Source organism: Diceros bicornis, chromosome 17, assembly GCF_020826845.1.
Source record: "Diceros bicornis minor isolate mBicDic1 chromosome 17, mDicBic1.mat.cur, whole genome shotgun sequence".
Taxonomy (NCBI): Eukaryota; Metazoa; Chordata; class Mammalia; order Perissodactyla; family Rhinocerotidae; genus Diceros; species Diceros bicornis.
The window spans coordinates 55,276,549-55,293,198 of NC_080756.1; the positions used below are offsets into that span (position 1 = coordinate 55,276,549).

The 16,650-nt window shown below is 41.0% G+C and overlaps 1 protein-coding gene across 1 annotated transcript in view; it reads left to right on the forward strand.

Annotated features, from left to right (window-relative positions):
• Positions 1–16,641, forward strand: part of VAMP1 (vesicle associated membrane protein 1) — a 95,487-nt gene extending 78,846 nt beyond the window's left edge. Inside the window, exon 5 of the mRNA XM_058558998.1 lies at positions 13,796–16,641. Within this exon, the coding sequence (XP_058414981.1) occupies positions 13,796–13,848 (53 nt within the window). The 3' untranslated portion in view covers positions 13,849–16,641. The remainder of the gene's footprint in view (positions 1–13,795) is intronic.
• The last annotated feature ends 9 nt before the right edge of the window (positions 16,642–16,650 follow it).

Below are 16,650 nucleotides of genomic sequence, written 5' to 3' on the forward strand. Positions count from 1 at the left end.
ATGCCTCCCACTTTGTTCTTCTTTCTCAGCATTGCTTTGTTTATTTGGGGTCTTTTTTTTAAAATTGAGGTATAATTGACTTATAAAATTTTATTAGTTTCAGGTGTACAATATGATGATTTTTATATTTATATATATTATGAAATCATTACCACAATAAGTCTAGTTAACATCCATCACCATATCTAGTAACAAAATTATTTTATTGTGATGAGAACTTTTTAGATCTACTCTCTTAGCTACTTTCAAATATATATTACAGTATTATTAACCATAGTCACCATGCTGTACATTACATCCCCAGGATGTATTTATTTTATAACTGGAAGTTTGTACCTTTTGACCCCCTTCACCCATTTCTCCCACTCCCCACCCCCTGCCACCAATCTGTTCTCTAGATCCATGAGCTCACATTTTTTTTTTTTGTAGATTTCACGTATAAGTGAGATCATACAGTCTTCTCTGTCTGACTTATTTCACTTAACATAATGCCCTCAAGGTCCATCTAATATTCGGAGTCTTTTGTGGATCCATATAAATTTTAGGATTGTTTTTTCTACTTCTGTAAAAAATGCCATTGGATTCTTGATACAGATTGCATTGAATCTATAAAATGGCTTTGGGTAGTATGGACATTTTTACAATACTAATTCTTCCAATCCGTGAACCTGGGATACCTTTCCATTTATTTGTGTCGTCTTCAATTTCTTTCATCAATGTCTTGTGAGATTACCACTTTAATTAACGACATACTAGAAGCTAGAGTGCTGGTACTGATGAATGCTCTGTACAATAGCCCTGTGTGGCCTGTGAAAAAGGCAGATGGCTCACGGAGACTAGCAGTAGACTACTGAGGCTTAAATAAAGTCATATCACCCATAGCCTTAGCAGTTCTGGACATGCTTTCAACAATACTACAAAAAATACAACAGGCTAAGGGAGACTGGTACTCAGTGATTGATCTTACAAATGCTTTCTTCTCTGTCTCAATATGGGTAAAGAGACAACCGCAGTTTGCCTTCACATGGTAAGGATCCCAATTTACATTTACTGTGCTTCCACAGAGTTATCTGCACTCACCAGCTTACTGTCATAACTTGGTCAGAAGGGATTTGGACTTGATACAGGTCCCGAGTGTAATAATGCACTATACTGATGACATGATGGTAATATGGGAAACTGAAGAGCGGGCTAGGACTGATTTGAATGCAGTGGTGACTCACATAACCAACTGAGGCTGGTTAATAAATCCAGCATAGATCCAAGGGCCTGCCCAAATAATAAAATTATTAGGAATATCCTGTGCAGGAGCCACTTGGGATATTCCACAAGCAACTAAAAATAAATTGCTGTCGCTACCCACCCTTAGAACCAAACAAGAAGCCCAACATTTGGTTGGCTTATTTGAATTTTGGAGAATGCATATTCCACACCTGGCTGTATTGCTAGCTCCTATCTATAAGCTTCTATATCAATACCTGAAAGAAAGCCATATTTGAGTGGGGAGCTGAACAAAAGCAGGCTATGCTGGAATTACAAAAAGCAGTAACTCTCTCAGTGCGTTTGGGCCCTTGTGATCCCCACTCAGATATGATTTTAGAAGTGTCTGGCACTCGCACTCATGCAGACTAGAGTTTAGGGCTACAGCCTGTGAGCACCTGCCAGAGGCAACCATTGAGATTTTGGCCCAGAAACCTAGATGCTGCTGCCCAGTGAACACTATTTGAGAGACAGTTACTAGCTTGCTATCAGGCATTAATTGAGACTGTCTCAGTGATTGGAAGACATAAAATAGTCACGAAACCTGAGATACTCATAATGTCTTGGGTGATGTCAGAGAAACGTCTAACAAGGAAGGCAGTGCCCAGAAGAGTTCCACAGTAAAGTGGAAATGGTTTATGCAGGAGTGTGCTACCAGGGGAATGCAAGGAGGCAGCCACCATATCCATGAGCAGGTAGCCTCTTTTCCTCTATGACTGACTTTGGAACCACCTGAGGAGCTGCTGGAACCCATTGCCACGTGGACAGTGCCCTATGAATAGCTCTCAATTGACCAACAAAGAGCCGCTTGGTGTATGGATGGTAGTTCCAAATGAATGGACAGTATTCTGTTTGGAAAGCCACCAATTAAGATGTTGGATGGAAAGACTGATTGAAGAAGGTCTTCTCTTAAAGGGCTGAATTACGTGCTGTTTTCTGGCAGTGATGAAAGAATTGAACAATGGTAAAAGCCCCTATGTTTGGGTTTTTACAGACTCATGGGGCAGTAGCCAATGGCCTGGCCATATGGTCAAAGGAGATGGGTAATGGAAAACTGGACTATTAAGGGGATGCCTGTATGGGACGTAGCCCTGTGGAACTCACTCTGGGAATTTAGGGGGTGCATTAAAGTAGGACATGTCAATGCCTTCCAGACTCAGAAAGTGATTGGAACCGCCAAGTGGACCTTTCAGTGCACTTCCTCAAGGCAGCCACCTGGGGGCGCTGCAGCAATGCAGAAATGGGCTGAATCTAAACACATTCCTCTTGCACTCTCTGAGGCACAAAAGACCAACAAGAACTGTTCTGTCAAGAAGAGGGAGAGAGACTGCAGATGGCTCTGGGAAAAATACCCTGGGAGGAAGACCCTGCACATAGCTGACAAGTGGATTACATTGGACCAATGCTGGTAGCCTTGGGGGGCTATAAATGGGTCCTAACAGGAATAGATGCTTACTCTGGACTGGGCTTTGCATACTTGGTGGTAGATGCAAATGCTCAAAATACTATTAAGGATTGTACAGAAGATACTGTACCAATTTGGGCCACTGAATTACATTTCTTCAGACCAAGGGATGCACTTCATGGCCCATAGTGTCCAACGGTGGGCAAGGAGATACACATCAAACGACAACTCATGCTGTCTATCATCCTCAGAGTAATGGTCTAGTAGATAATTGGAACAGGTAGTTGAAACATTTGCTATCTAAAATGGAGGGAGGTAAAGGCATGAGCGGCTGGCTTATGCGCCTTCCTGAGAGGAGGACTAAGGGAGCGACCACACTGGATAGAGTCCTCCAATTTTCTGGGGGATCTGAGGCAGAGGGAGTGGGGGAGGATGCTGGTGCGACTATACAATTGTCCCCCACATCACTGCAACTTTTTTTTTCTTATCTGATGCAGTGGTCCCAGGACCAGGGATGCAACTGCAGGTGCCGAGAGCAGGGATGATTCCTAAGCAAGAAACTAACTCAGAATTCCGAAGGGCCTGATGGGGTGGATTGTGACTTCACCCCGTTTGGCAAAGTCGGGGCTGACTGAATGCTGCTGTGTTGCCTAGTGGTTGAAATAGCCCACTAGTTCTGCACCTGTGTCACCAGCCCTATATGAGTGGGAGTGGACTGAGGGGGAGGCACTTGCTAGACTAGCATCGCTGCCAGCAATGTGGACCAGTATAGTGGCTGAACCTAATGTTCCTTCCAAAGGTGGAAATGTTTGGGTAAAAATAAATGAAGAGAAGGAGAAATAATAGCTGAGGGTAAAGGAATGATAAGTGGATTATGAAATGAGGGAAATCCAACATAGTATTAATACTTTAGGAGGCTCAGAGCAAGAGAATAATATTATCTCTAAGCACAATTATACCAGATGCATGAAAGGCTGAAGCTGTATGTTTGCTGAGACAATCCCTGCTTTGTAACCTGACACGGTCAAATGGCAGCCTGCAAACGCGAATGTCATTGCTCTGGGAGACATTCTGCTGATACGACATGGTTGTGAACTAGACCAACTGTTAATGACTAAAGGGAACTCTAGTAATGTGCTAGTTATCTTTTAACTCCTATTTTTCAGGCTACATCTATTGCAAAGGATGTTATTGGGGAAGGACATTCTGAGAACTGCTTCCTACTGGGACTTCACACCATGTGGTGTACAGCTCCCAACACACTGATGGCTCTGTGACTTTAAATCTTGATCAAATGCTTAGAAAGGTCCCTGGTTATAATGCACAGAATATAATGGCAGCATGCCCAACATGCCCCAGTGTGCTGTGCACAAACACATATCACCCTTGTTTTTGTGGATGGAAAGCTATTAAGCAAAACAGGGAAGAACGATGTGTCTCTGATGGGATTGAAGCAGTGGGCATCACACGGTAGATGGTAGATGCAAGTTCCCCCCGGGGAATGGCCCCACACTGAGACAAGGAAGGCTGTGGGAGGCTCTGGGGCATAGTCAAACTGAACTACATCTAGGTGTGACTATGACTCATCTAACTCCAGAATGGGGGACCCAACATTTTTGGGTGCAAAATGTGTATCCTAACTGTACTCGAGCTGTTAGTATACAACAAAAGCAACAACATGCATAGGGATTAAACAACACTGGCCCACAAGACAGAAAAGGGCCTTCAGGGAGATAGGTGCTGGTCTAGGTATCCTAGGACAGCTGAATTTGCTTTTTTTTTTTTTTTGCTGAGGAAGATTCGCCTGAGCTAACATCCGTTATCAATCCTCCTCTTTTTTTGCTTGAGGAAGATTAACCTTGTGCTAACATCAGTGCCAATCTTACTCTATTTTTTTGTATGTGGCATACTTCCACAGCATGGCTGATGAGTGGTGTAGGTCCGTGCCTGGGATCCGAACCCACAAACCCAGGCTGCCAAAGCAGAGTGCGCGGAACTTCAACCACTTGGCCGCTGGGCTGGGTTCTGAATTTGCTTTTAATGAGGAGCAGCATTCAGAGGAAAAAGATATATTTACTAGACTAGGCAGATTAGAAAGAGTTCTCTTCAGGAGGAAGGCAAATGATGGGAGTCAACCTGGGAAGACAGTGAGTCTTTAGCAAAGTGGGTCAGGCCAACTGAACAAATAATGCAGGATAATGCTAGAACGCGGCGTTGGGAAAGGGCTGTACCCTGACCCAACGGGGTCTCTCAACTATTTTAATACAGATGGAGGTTAAAGTGGCCATGGGGCATTGGCCCTCGATCCTAGCTGCTGAGGCTCAAGGGGCACACCTGGGGGAATTTTATGGCCTTGCAAACTTATGGAAATTCTCTGGGGGCACTTGTTTCACCCCACAATAGGTGAAAATAAAACATATCCTATAAGTATAGTTAGTAGGGATAGAAACTATCCTAAATGACACTCATGGAATAGAGACCAGTCTCAGACAAGCCTGTGAGATGAGGCCTGGTGATTGGCTTTGTCCCCAATTTCTTGGAACCCAGAAATAACCAAATCATGGCCAATTGTGACGACACCTGTTCTTAATGATATCTGCTATATGGGCAAAAGTAGATTCTGTTGGGAAGGCAAAGCAAATACCTCTGTAATTCTTACTGGTTTGGTCTGTGATGAAACGGAATTGTACGATGATCATACTGTAGTATGGTGTAATCCTGGTGGTGTTGGTAAGATTCAACTGCCTCATGTAAATGTCTTTTATGATAATATTAATATTGATGATCTAATGCATTGGGAGATTGAATTAAAGCCTCCTCAGGATGTAATATCCATGGAAAATTATTGGCCTGAGGAAGAACTAGATCTAGCTAACCATCAGCTAATTTCTGTGCTAAATAATTCTGCATAGCTTATCAGAAGGTATAAATAGCAGTAGATCAAGGGGGAAATAGAGTAACCAAATTAGTACAAGAATATAAAAATGTATGTAATTGTGTATGTAACATATTAGTATTTTTTCATCTATCCCTACTCCACACTGGCTTCTCCAAATGTTAGGCATATTCATGTTGGTACTACTGCTATTTTTGTTCTATAAATGCTATACCAAATGTAAATGCTCTGACAGGTGTGATCATTTTGCTGTCAGGAGTCTGTGGCCAGAACTCCTATTCAATATCATACTGGAAGCCTTAGCTGGTGTAATAAGGCATGAAAAGAAATAAAAGGCATACAGATTGGAAAGTAAGAAATAAAACTGTCTTTGTTTGAAGATGATATGATTGTCTATGTAAAATCCCAAAGAATCTACAAAAAGGTTCCTTGAACTAATAAGTAAGTTTAGCAGGGTCATAGGATACAAGGCCAATATACAAAAGTCAATCATATTTCCATATATCAGCAATAGACAATTGAAATTTTAAAAATATAATTTATAATAGTCCCCCCTACCCCCAGGAAGTACTTAGATGTAATTATAACAAACTATGTGCAGGATCTGTGTGCTGAAAACTACCAAGCACTGATGACAGAAATCTACAAGGATGTTAAATAAATGCAGAGAGATATGTGGTCATGGATTGGAACACGTAATACTGCAAAGATGTTAATTCTCTCCAGTTTGACTTGTAGATTCAATGCATCCTCAACCAAAATCACAGCAGGCTTTTTGTTTTTTGGGTAGAAATCAGCAAGCAGATTCTAAAATTTACATGGGAAAAGAAAGGGAACTGAAAGGGACTAAAAAAAGAACAATAGTGGAAGAAATTACACTACCCAATTTCAAGACTTATTAGGAAGCTACAGTAATCAAGACAAGTGTAGTATTAGCAAAAGGATAGACACATAGGCCAATGGAGCCAATAGAGAGCCCAGAAATAAACCACACAAATATTATCAACTGATTTTTGACAAGGATGCAAAGGCAATTCAACGGAGAAAGAACAGTCTTTCAACAAATGGTGCTGGAACAATTGGACATTTATATGCAAAAACAAAAAACAAAACAAAAAACTTCAACACATACCTCATACTTACACAAAAAATGATGACTCGTAAGCTTAAATGTAAAAAGTAAAACTGTAAAACATCTAGAAGAAAACACAGGAGAAAATCTGTGTGTCCTTGGGTTTGGGGATAACTTTTCAGATACTACGTCAAAAACACAATCCCTAAAAGAAAAAATTGATGAATTGGACCTTATCAAAATGAAAAACTTTTGCTCTGTTGAGAGAATGAGTAGACAAACCACAGTCTAGGAGAAAATATTTGCAAATCCCATATCTGATAAGGACTTGTATCCAGAATACATAAAGAATTCTTAAAACTGAATAAATACTGAATAAGGAAGCAAACGACCCAATTTAAAAGTTGGCAAAAGATCTAAAAAGACACTTGCAAAGAAGCTATATGGATGGCAAAAAGGCACATGAAGAGATGGTCAACATCTTTTGTCATTAGAGAAGTGCAAATTAAAATTACAATAAGGTACCACTGTTCACCTACTAGAATTGCTGGAATCAACAACAAAACACCACCAAACCCTGTGGAGCCACAGGAACTCTCATTGCTGGTGGAAAAGCAAAATGGGATAGTCACTTTGCAAGACAGTGTGGCAGTTTCTAATCATGAGAAAACATCAAACAAACCCAAACTGAAGGACATTCTATAAAAAACTGATTAGTACTCTTTAAAACTGCCAAGGTCATAAAAAATAAGGAAAGACAGAAACTGTCACAGATCAGAGAAGACTGAAGGCTCATGACCACTAAATACAATGTAGTATCCTAGATTGCATCCTGGAACAGAAAAAAGATGTTAGGGAAAAAACTGGTGAAATTCAAATAAAGTCCATGGTTTAGTTAATTAGTATTTCAACAATGTTAGTTTTTTGGTTTTGACTAATGTATCATGGTTGTGTAAGATATTAAAATAAGGAAAGCTGGGCCGAGGATATACCAAAACTCTCTGTACTACCTTTGCAACTTTTCTGTAATTCTAAAATTATTCCAAAGTGAAAAATTTATTAAGAAAAGAAACCCTGCAGTGAGAAATATACCCATTAAAGTGGCTAGTATTAAGATGACTGATAATACCAAGTTTTGCTGACTATGAGAAGCAATGGAACTTGCATGCATTTTAGGTAGGATTGTAAATTCCTTCCATCATTTTAGAAATGTTTTAGCAGTATTTATTAAAGCTATACATATTTCTGCCTTATGATTTAGAAATTCCACTTCTAGGTCTATACTCAAGAGAAATGAGTTCACACATCTATAAAAAGACATATACAAGAATGTTTGTAGTAATATTCATAATTGCTGAAAACTTGAAACAACTCTTAAATTGGAAAGAAGCAGGAGAATGATAAATAAATTTAGGTATATTCCTATAGTGGAACACTACATAGCAAAATTAAAAAAAAAAACCAAACTACTGATACTAGCAACAGCAAGGATACGTCTCAAAAATATGACACTGATCAAAAGAAGCTAGAAAAAAAGGAGTTACTACAGCATGATTCCATTTGTATGTAGTTCAAGTGTAGGCAAAACTAATTGATGAGGGTAAGTCATAAGTAAATAGTGGATATCTCTGTTAGATATCATGTATCTCAGATATCCTATATATCTCCCAGAATATAAACTGAGACTCAAGCAGTAAGGATTATTGAGTGGGGAGGGGCATGAAGTCTTCTTCCAGGGTACTGAAAATGTTCTATATCTTCTGGGATGGCAACATGGGTCTATACATATGTAACAATTCTTCAGGCTGTACACTTAAGATCGGTACACTTTACACACTGTACTCGTGGTCTAGTGGTTAACACTCAGCACTCTCACCGTCATGGCCCAGGTTTGTTTCCCAGTCAGGGAATCACACCGCCAGTCTGTATGTGGTGGCTGCACGTTGCTGTGATGCTGAAAGCTCTGCCACCAGCATATGCTGGTATTTCAAATACCAGCAGGATCACCCATGGTGGACAGGTTTCAGCAGAGCTTCCAGACTAGACAGACTAGGAAGAAGGACCTAGCTACCCACTTCCGAAAACACTGGCCGTGAAAATCCTATGAATAGCAGCGGAGCATTGTCTGATATAGCGCCAGAAGGAGAGAGGATGGCGCAAAAAGACGGGGCAGGGTTCTGCTCTGCTGTATGCAGGAGTCGGAATCGACTTGATGACACTAACAACAAACATACTTTACTATGTGTATGTTATGACTTAATAAAATGTGAATTAAAAAAGAATAAAAACAACAATGGGAAAAAAAAACTTAAGTGATTTCCTGTTGCTCTGAGGGTAAAGTTCAAAATCCCTATTGTCATTTACAAGTCTAAATGATCTGCTTCCTACCTACTTCTCCAGCTTCATCTCTCTATTCCCAAGCTCCAGCCAAACTATTCTTTCTATCACAGGGCCTTTGCGCATACCATTCCCTCCAACAGGAGAGCTCTTCTTTCCTTCCCCTCTTCGCTTAGCTACCCTTAATTATTCTTCAGGCCACATCTTAAATTTCCTCATGGAATCGTTTCCTGATCTTCAAGCTTAGATTAGATCTCTGACTATATATTGTGTTTCTCCTATAGTGCTTATCTTACTGTAATTATTTTTCAAGCTTCAGACGGTAAGGTAGCAGGTCTGTCTTGCTTGTTGTTGTATCTTCAGATGCCCAGTATGTAGTAAATATTCATTTAATATTTACTGAATGCTAATTTTGAAAGTGAGACTTAGATTACTTTAACAAAATGAGTAGTCCAGGGCCGCAGAGTATGAGCTGGGACCCAAGCCCATCAACAAATCCTGTTGACTCTATGTCCAAGGTATATCCCCAAGCCATCTACCTTTCCCCATCTCCCTATTGCAGTAGCCTTCTACCTCAACTCTCTGCTTCCATTCTTTATTCATTATCCATTGGATTATTATAAATAATAACCCACCACTATCTAGTCTCCATAGAGCAGCCAGATTGATGTTTTTTTACCATGAAAAGAGATTGTGCCTGTCCCTTGCTTAAAACCTTCCAATGGCTTCACTGCACTTAGAATATAACCAAACTCCTTACCTTGGCTTATGAAACCCTGTGTGATCTGACTTTCTGACTCCATCTGGAACCACTTTCCCCCTCACCCACCAGATTCTACCCTAGACTTGTAGACTCCTAATTCCTCTGATGTCCCAAGTTCCTAGGGCTTTTGCACTAGCTGTTGCCTCTGTCTGGAACATTCTTCCTCTTGCTCTTCCTGGGACTGGTTCCTTCTGGTTATTCAGCTCAGATGTCACCTCCTCAGGAAGGACTTCCATGACCACTCAAACTACAGTAGCTATTTAGTTACTATCACTTTCCCTATTTCACTTTTCAGCATAATACTTATTGTTCCTTGCTTATTTTCACTATGTGCCTCATCTCATGAGAGCAAGAACTTCGTCTCTTAGCTCTGTATCTTTGACAGCTAGAATAGTGCTTAGCACACAGTAGGTGCTCAGTAGGTAAATACCTGAGATTTAATGAATGAATGAATCCCTCAATTCCTGAGCTATTTCCAACATCACAGTTGCCGTCCCAGCTGTTGGCAACTACAGGTCGTTGAATCAGGTTTCTCCAGAGTCCGCTTAGAGTTGTGCTGCCCAGTACAGTAGCCATCAGCCACATGTAGCTATTTAAATATGAAATTAAATTAAATTTAAAATCGCCCATTGTGCTAATCACATTTCAAGTGTTCGTTAGCCACATGTGGTTAGCGCCTACCATATTGGACAGTACAGAGAATAATTTTTATCATTACAGAAAATTCTGCTGGACAAGCTTTTATAAATAGGACTAATCCTCAAGGGAGGCTTTAGGCCTCAAGGATGACAGTAATTGCCTTTGGGGTCTTGTTGCTCTGGAATGGCTTCTGCATAAATCATCCTGTTTGACTGAACAAGCCACTTTATCAAACAGGTGTTTTGAGGGTCACTTTGTAATTTGAGGATCTCAGAGGTATACTACTTGGAACTAGTAACTCTTTTCATAATAAGCACCTAAAAATGAACAGATGCCTAGAAGAAGATCTGTTAACATAGAACTATACAACTCTGTGCTGAGCGGAAGTGTGGGTGAGGGTGTGTTAACAATGGGTAGGGAAGTGAGAGGTGGGCAGTTCTGGATAGTAAACCAAATTAACTCTAAGGTATAATTCCTTTAGGATGGACGGTTATACCAGAAATGCCTTCAGCTATGAGGAACATGAAGCAGAGCAATATTATAGGCCAAGATCACTTAGGAAAATCTGAAATAAAATATTAGCAAACAGAATCTCAGAAGTACATTAAAAGAAGAATACACCAAGATCAAGTGTGGTTTATTCCAGGAAGGTAAAGATAGTTTGATATTAGGAAACTGATTTATGTAATCATCAGATCGACAGATTTCAGGAGAAAAATACTGTAATCGTCTCTGCAGATGCTTCAAAGACGTTTGTTTTCCTCTCATAAAAATTCAGCATCCATTGTTAATTTAAGAACTCAGTGAAATAGTAAGAAATGGATATTTCCTTAGCATAATGAAATAAATATATATCTATTTCAACTCCTGCTTAATGGGGAAATACTAAAAATATTTTCATTAAAATCAGGATCAAGACAGCGATGTCCATTAATACTATTACTATTTAACATTGTTCTGGAGTCACTAGGTGATGCATTTAGACAAGATTAAAATATATTAGAAGTCTAAAAATTAGCAGAGATTAATTTCATGTTATTGATAGGTGATAACCTAAGAGAATCAACTGAAAAACTCTTATAGATGATAAGAGAATTCAGTAGGTGGCTGGGTAAAAAAATTGAAAGACAGAAAAGATCCTATTTCTATAGCATTTCCAAAGATAAAACATCTAGGAATGAACTTAACAAGAAATATTCAAGATCTATATTTAAAAAACATTAAACATTAAAATACTACTGAAGGACACAAAAGGAATCAACAAATAGGAAGGTAAACCATGTTCCTGAAGGGAAGACCAGCACCAGGGAGATGTCACTTCTCCGTAACTAATCTATAAATTTGATGCAATCTCAACACAAGTACCAATAGGAATTTTTGGGGGGTACTAGATAGGCTGATCTTAAAGTCCATGTGGAAAAAGAAATAAGAAAATATAGTTAAGAAATTTTTGAAAAAGAAGATTAAAAGGAGCCCTAATAGGGCCGGCCCCGTGGCTTAGTGGTTAAGTGCGCACGCTCTGCTACTGGCGGCCCGGGGTTCAGATCCTGGGCGCGCACCGACACACCACTTCTCCAGCCATGCTGAGGCCGCGTCCCACATGCAGCAACTAGAAGGATGTGCAACTATGACATACAACTATCTACTGGGGCTTTGGGGGAAAAAAAGGAGGAGGATTGGCAATAGATGTTAGCTCAGAGCCGGTCTTCTTCAGCAAAAAGAGGAGGATTGGCAACAGATGTTAGCTCAGGGCTGATCTTCCTCATAGAAAAAGAAAAAAAAGACAGATCACAGGAAGAGAATTGAAAATCCAGAAGTGAATTCAAATTCATGAATGAATTTGGTTTATGATAAATGGTAGTGTTTCAAATTAGTGAAGAAAAAATCATTGTTCAATAGATGATTTTGGGAATAACAAGACAACATTTGGAAATTGTTCAATAGAAAAATAGTAAGAGAGATGAACAGTTAGTGGAAAATAAATTACAAATGACTCTTTAACATATGAAAATGTTCACTCACAATAAGAAATGCAAATAAAGATTACACTGAGATAGGGGGCCGGCCTGGTGGTGCAAGTGGTTAAGTGCGTGTGCTCCGCTTCGGTGGCCCGGGGTTCCCAGGTTTGGATCCCGGGTGTGCACTGATGCACCACTTGTCAAGCCATGCTGTGGCGGCGTCCCATATAAAGCAGAGGAAGATGGGCACGGATCTTAGCTCAGGGCCAGTCTTCCTCAAGAAAAAAGGGGAGGATTGGCATCAGATGTTAGCTCAGGGCTAGTCCTCCTCACCAAAAAAAAAAAAAAAAAAAAAATTACAGCGAGATAACATTTTTCACCTTTCAGATTGGCAAAGATCAAAACGTTTGATAGCACACCAAAGTTGGTGTTTGTGTGTGGAAATGGAAACTCTTAAAAATTGCTGATATTCAATCTCTATGGAGGGCAATTTGGTGATATTTATCAAAATAAAATATATGTACCTTTTGACCTCTAATTTTATTTCTAGCAAATGTTTTGGTAGCAATGCTCCCACATGTTCAAAATGACATAGATTATTCTTTTTTTTTTTTTTTTTTGTGAGGGAGATCAGCCCTGAGCTAACATCCGTGCCAATCCTTCTCGTTTTTTTTCTCCTTCCCCAAAGCCCCAGTGGATAGTTGTATGTCGTAGTTGCACATCCTTCTAGTTGCTGTATGTGGGACGTGGCCTCAGCATGGCAGGAGAAGCGGTGTGCCGGTGCGCGCCCGGGATCCGAACCTGGGCCGCCAGTAGCAGAGCCCGCGCACTTAACCGCTAAGCCACGGGGCCGGCCCGACATAGATTATTCTTAGAATTGTTTTTAATAGTAAACATTGGAAATGAACTAAAAATCCTCAAAGGGATCTAGTTAAATGGTGCAGCCATATAATGTGATACTCTGCAGATATAAAAATTAAGGATGAAGTTTTTCGATACTGATATGGAATTATGGCCAAGCTATTTTGGTAAATGAAAAAGGCAAGGGGAAGAATATACAGAAAACGTGTTATTGTTTGTGGAAAAAAGGAGGAGAGGAATATATGTGTGTATATTTGCTTGAATATGCATAAATTACCTCTGGGAAAGCAGCAGAAACAGTGACAGTGGTGGTTCCAGGGAGGGGACCTTGGTAGTTGAGGGACAGGAGTAAAAGAGAGACATTTCACCATTTACTCTTTGATACTTTTTGGATTTTGAGCTGTGTGAATAAATTACCTACCCAAAAAGAGGCAATAAATAAAGTTAAAACTAAAAAAGAAAAGGAAAATTTGACTTACTGTGATTTACACAAATGGGGGTTTGTTTCTCTCTCATAGAAAGAAGCCCCAAAGTAGGTGCTTACCGACTGTTGGTTCAGCTGCTCAATGGTGTCTCATGAACTTGGTTCTTTCTTTTCTTCCAGGACCTCCATCCTCAGAGAATTGGCTTTTTATCTTCATGGCTGTTTCTTCATGATAGCAAGATGGCTGCCATAGCTCAGGCCTCATGTCTTCACATAAACATCCCCCCAAAAAGAAAGAATGGACAAAGAAAATCAAAAACTTTCTTCTAATGGTGCTTTTTGTCCTGGGAAGGAAAACTTCCCTGTATATGTCGTTGGCCAGAAGTGGATCCCACGCCCATCCTAGACCAATTCCTGGCAAAGAGGAATGGGTTACTGGCCCCTGGGATTGGGGTAGGGGCCTCCCCTCCTGATATCACAGAGTCTCTGTCCTAGTACAGAAATGGGGTTCTTTTTTTTTTTTTAAAGTATTTTATTTATTTATTTATTTATTTTCCCCCAAAGCCCCAGTAGATAGTTTTATGTCATAGCTGCACATCCTTCTAGTTGCTGTATGTGGGACGCGGCCTCAGCATGGCCGGAGAAGCGGTGCGTTGGTGCGCGCCTGGGATCCGAACCCGGGCCGCCAGCAGCGGAGCGCGTGCACTTAACCGCTAAGCCACAGGGCCGGCCCAGAAATGGAGTTCTATTCCCATGAAAGGTGCAGAAGTCTGGTGGGTAGGTGGCAGAAAGTGTCCATCACAGCTGTCAATGTGAACTGCTTCATCTTTTGAAAAGAGAAATTCTTAATTACCCCAGACTACATACTCCTACATCTCCCACTGCTACTCCTCTATGCCCATCTCTCTCATGGACTGCTGCCTTAGCCTCCCCGCTGTCCTCCCGGCACCCATGTGGAAATTGGTTGGACTCAGTATTGGCTTTCTCCTCCACGTGCTATAGGAGTGGAGTTCTCAAAAATATATGAAAGACTAGCTGGATGTGGACTTAATTATCCCGTTATTAACTACTATTGTGTCTGGTTCCATCTTTTGAAGACAACAGTCAAGAGGCTGTCTTCATTGATTTTCCATCAACTTTCATTCGAGACAGGAGCTCCTCTCCATATAAATTGTGCTCTGTTGATGTGTCTTGGAGCGTGTGTTAACTCAACAGTGGCAAATAAGCCTGCGCAGAGTGCTGGGGTGATGTGTCCTCCAAAACTCATCTGTTGAAGTCCTGACTCCCAGAACCTCAGAACGTGACTGTATTTGGAGACAGGGCCTTTAAAGAGATAATTAAAGTGAGGTCATTAGGGTGGGCCCTAATCCAGTATGACTGGTGTCCTTGTAGGAAGAGAACATAGACGCACACGGAGGGAAGGCCACGTGAAGACAGGGAGTAGACAGCCATCTACATGCCCAGGAGAGAGGCCTCAGAGGAAACCAACCCTGCCGACACCTTGATCTCGGACTTCTAGCCTCCAGCACTGTGAGAAAATAATTTTGTGTTGTTGAAACCACCTAGCCTGCAGTACTTTGTTACGGCGACCCTAGCAAATCAGTGCAGGCAGATACAATCCTAAATTTGAATGGTGTCACAGAGGACTATGCCTTAGCACCATTTCTTTAAAAAATTTTTCTTCCTTTTATTTTGTCAAAAAATGTATAAAATTTGTTTTTTATATTAACACACTGGGACACATTAAGAATTCACGTTGTGTGGCTCTGACATACTGCAAGAGCGGGAGGATTTAACTCTGTCTACAGATGCAGCTCACCGTTATTCACTTCTCAGAAAAGAAAGCTAGATCTAACCCCTTCACCGTCAACCTTAAATAACCCATTGGCTTGGCTGGATCAGACGACTCCTGGAGTATGTGTTTTGTCGCCACGTTCTCTGGATGAGCCCCAGCAACAGACTCCTTAACATGAGACCCAGATGGTGGCCTTTTATGGAAGGAGCAGTCTGCTGGCTGCAGCTCCCCTCACAATCCTTCAAGCCAAGATTGTCTCTACCGGGCAGCGTGGGGGCCCAAACGTTTACTAATAAGAGAGCTTGAGAAGATTTCAAGTTCTTTTTGGGAAAAAATAAAATAAAACAAAAAGAAATAAATGAAGCAAAGATCACGAACGTTCCTTCTGAGTTGAAGGAGGCTGACCCAGATCCCTTCATCAACAGAATGCGAACTCAGCCTCTCACGCTTGATGTCTAAAGTGCGTATTTTTCCTTTCAACCAACCTTGCAGAACACTTTTTCACTTTACATTGTGGCTGGGGGTTTGAGGTTTGACTGAGACTTAGTGCCTGTGGGACATCCAGGTGATGATGATTTGAGAAAACCAGCCCAGGTGCTGGCCCGGTGGCGTAGTGGTTAAGTTCGTGAGTTCCGCTTTGGCGGCCTGGGGTTTGCTGGTTCGGATCCTGGGCGCGAACCTACTCACTACTCATCAAGCCATGCTGTGGCGTCATCCCACATAGAAGAGCTACAACTCTACAACTATGATCTACAACTATGTACTGGGGCTTTGGGGAGAAAAAAGAAAAAGAGGAAGATTGGCAACAGATGTTAGCTCAGGGCCAATCTTCCTCAAAAAGAAAAGAAAAAGAAAACCAGCCCATTTTACCTGTTTGAAGAAATTCTGTAAGGGTGTGGCATGTGAAGTTTTTACCCACGAGGCTTCTAGAGCCAGACTGACTGGGTGCAAATCCAAACTTTGCCATTTGCAGCTGAATTGTGCCTCAGTTTCCTCATTGTTAAATGAGAATAGTAACAGGAGCTCCCTCATGGGGGTGTCACGAGGATTACATCAGTTAACGTTGTGAAGCCTTCAGAACGCCGCCTGGCACGTTGTCGCGATGGCTGGCTAATATTGTTATTGAATACATGAATGAATTACGTGTTCCAGCCCCCCATAGAAATACCTTCGTGGGATTATATTTTCATGTTTTGACCTTTGCCTTTGACATTGCCTCAGTGGAATAGGGTTTCTACAT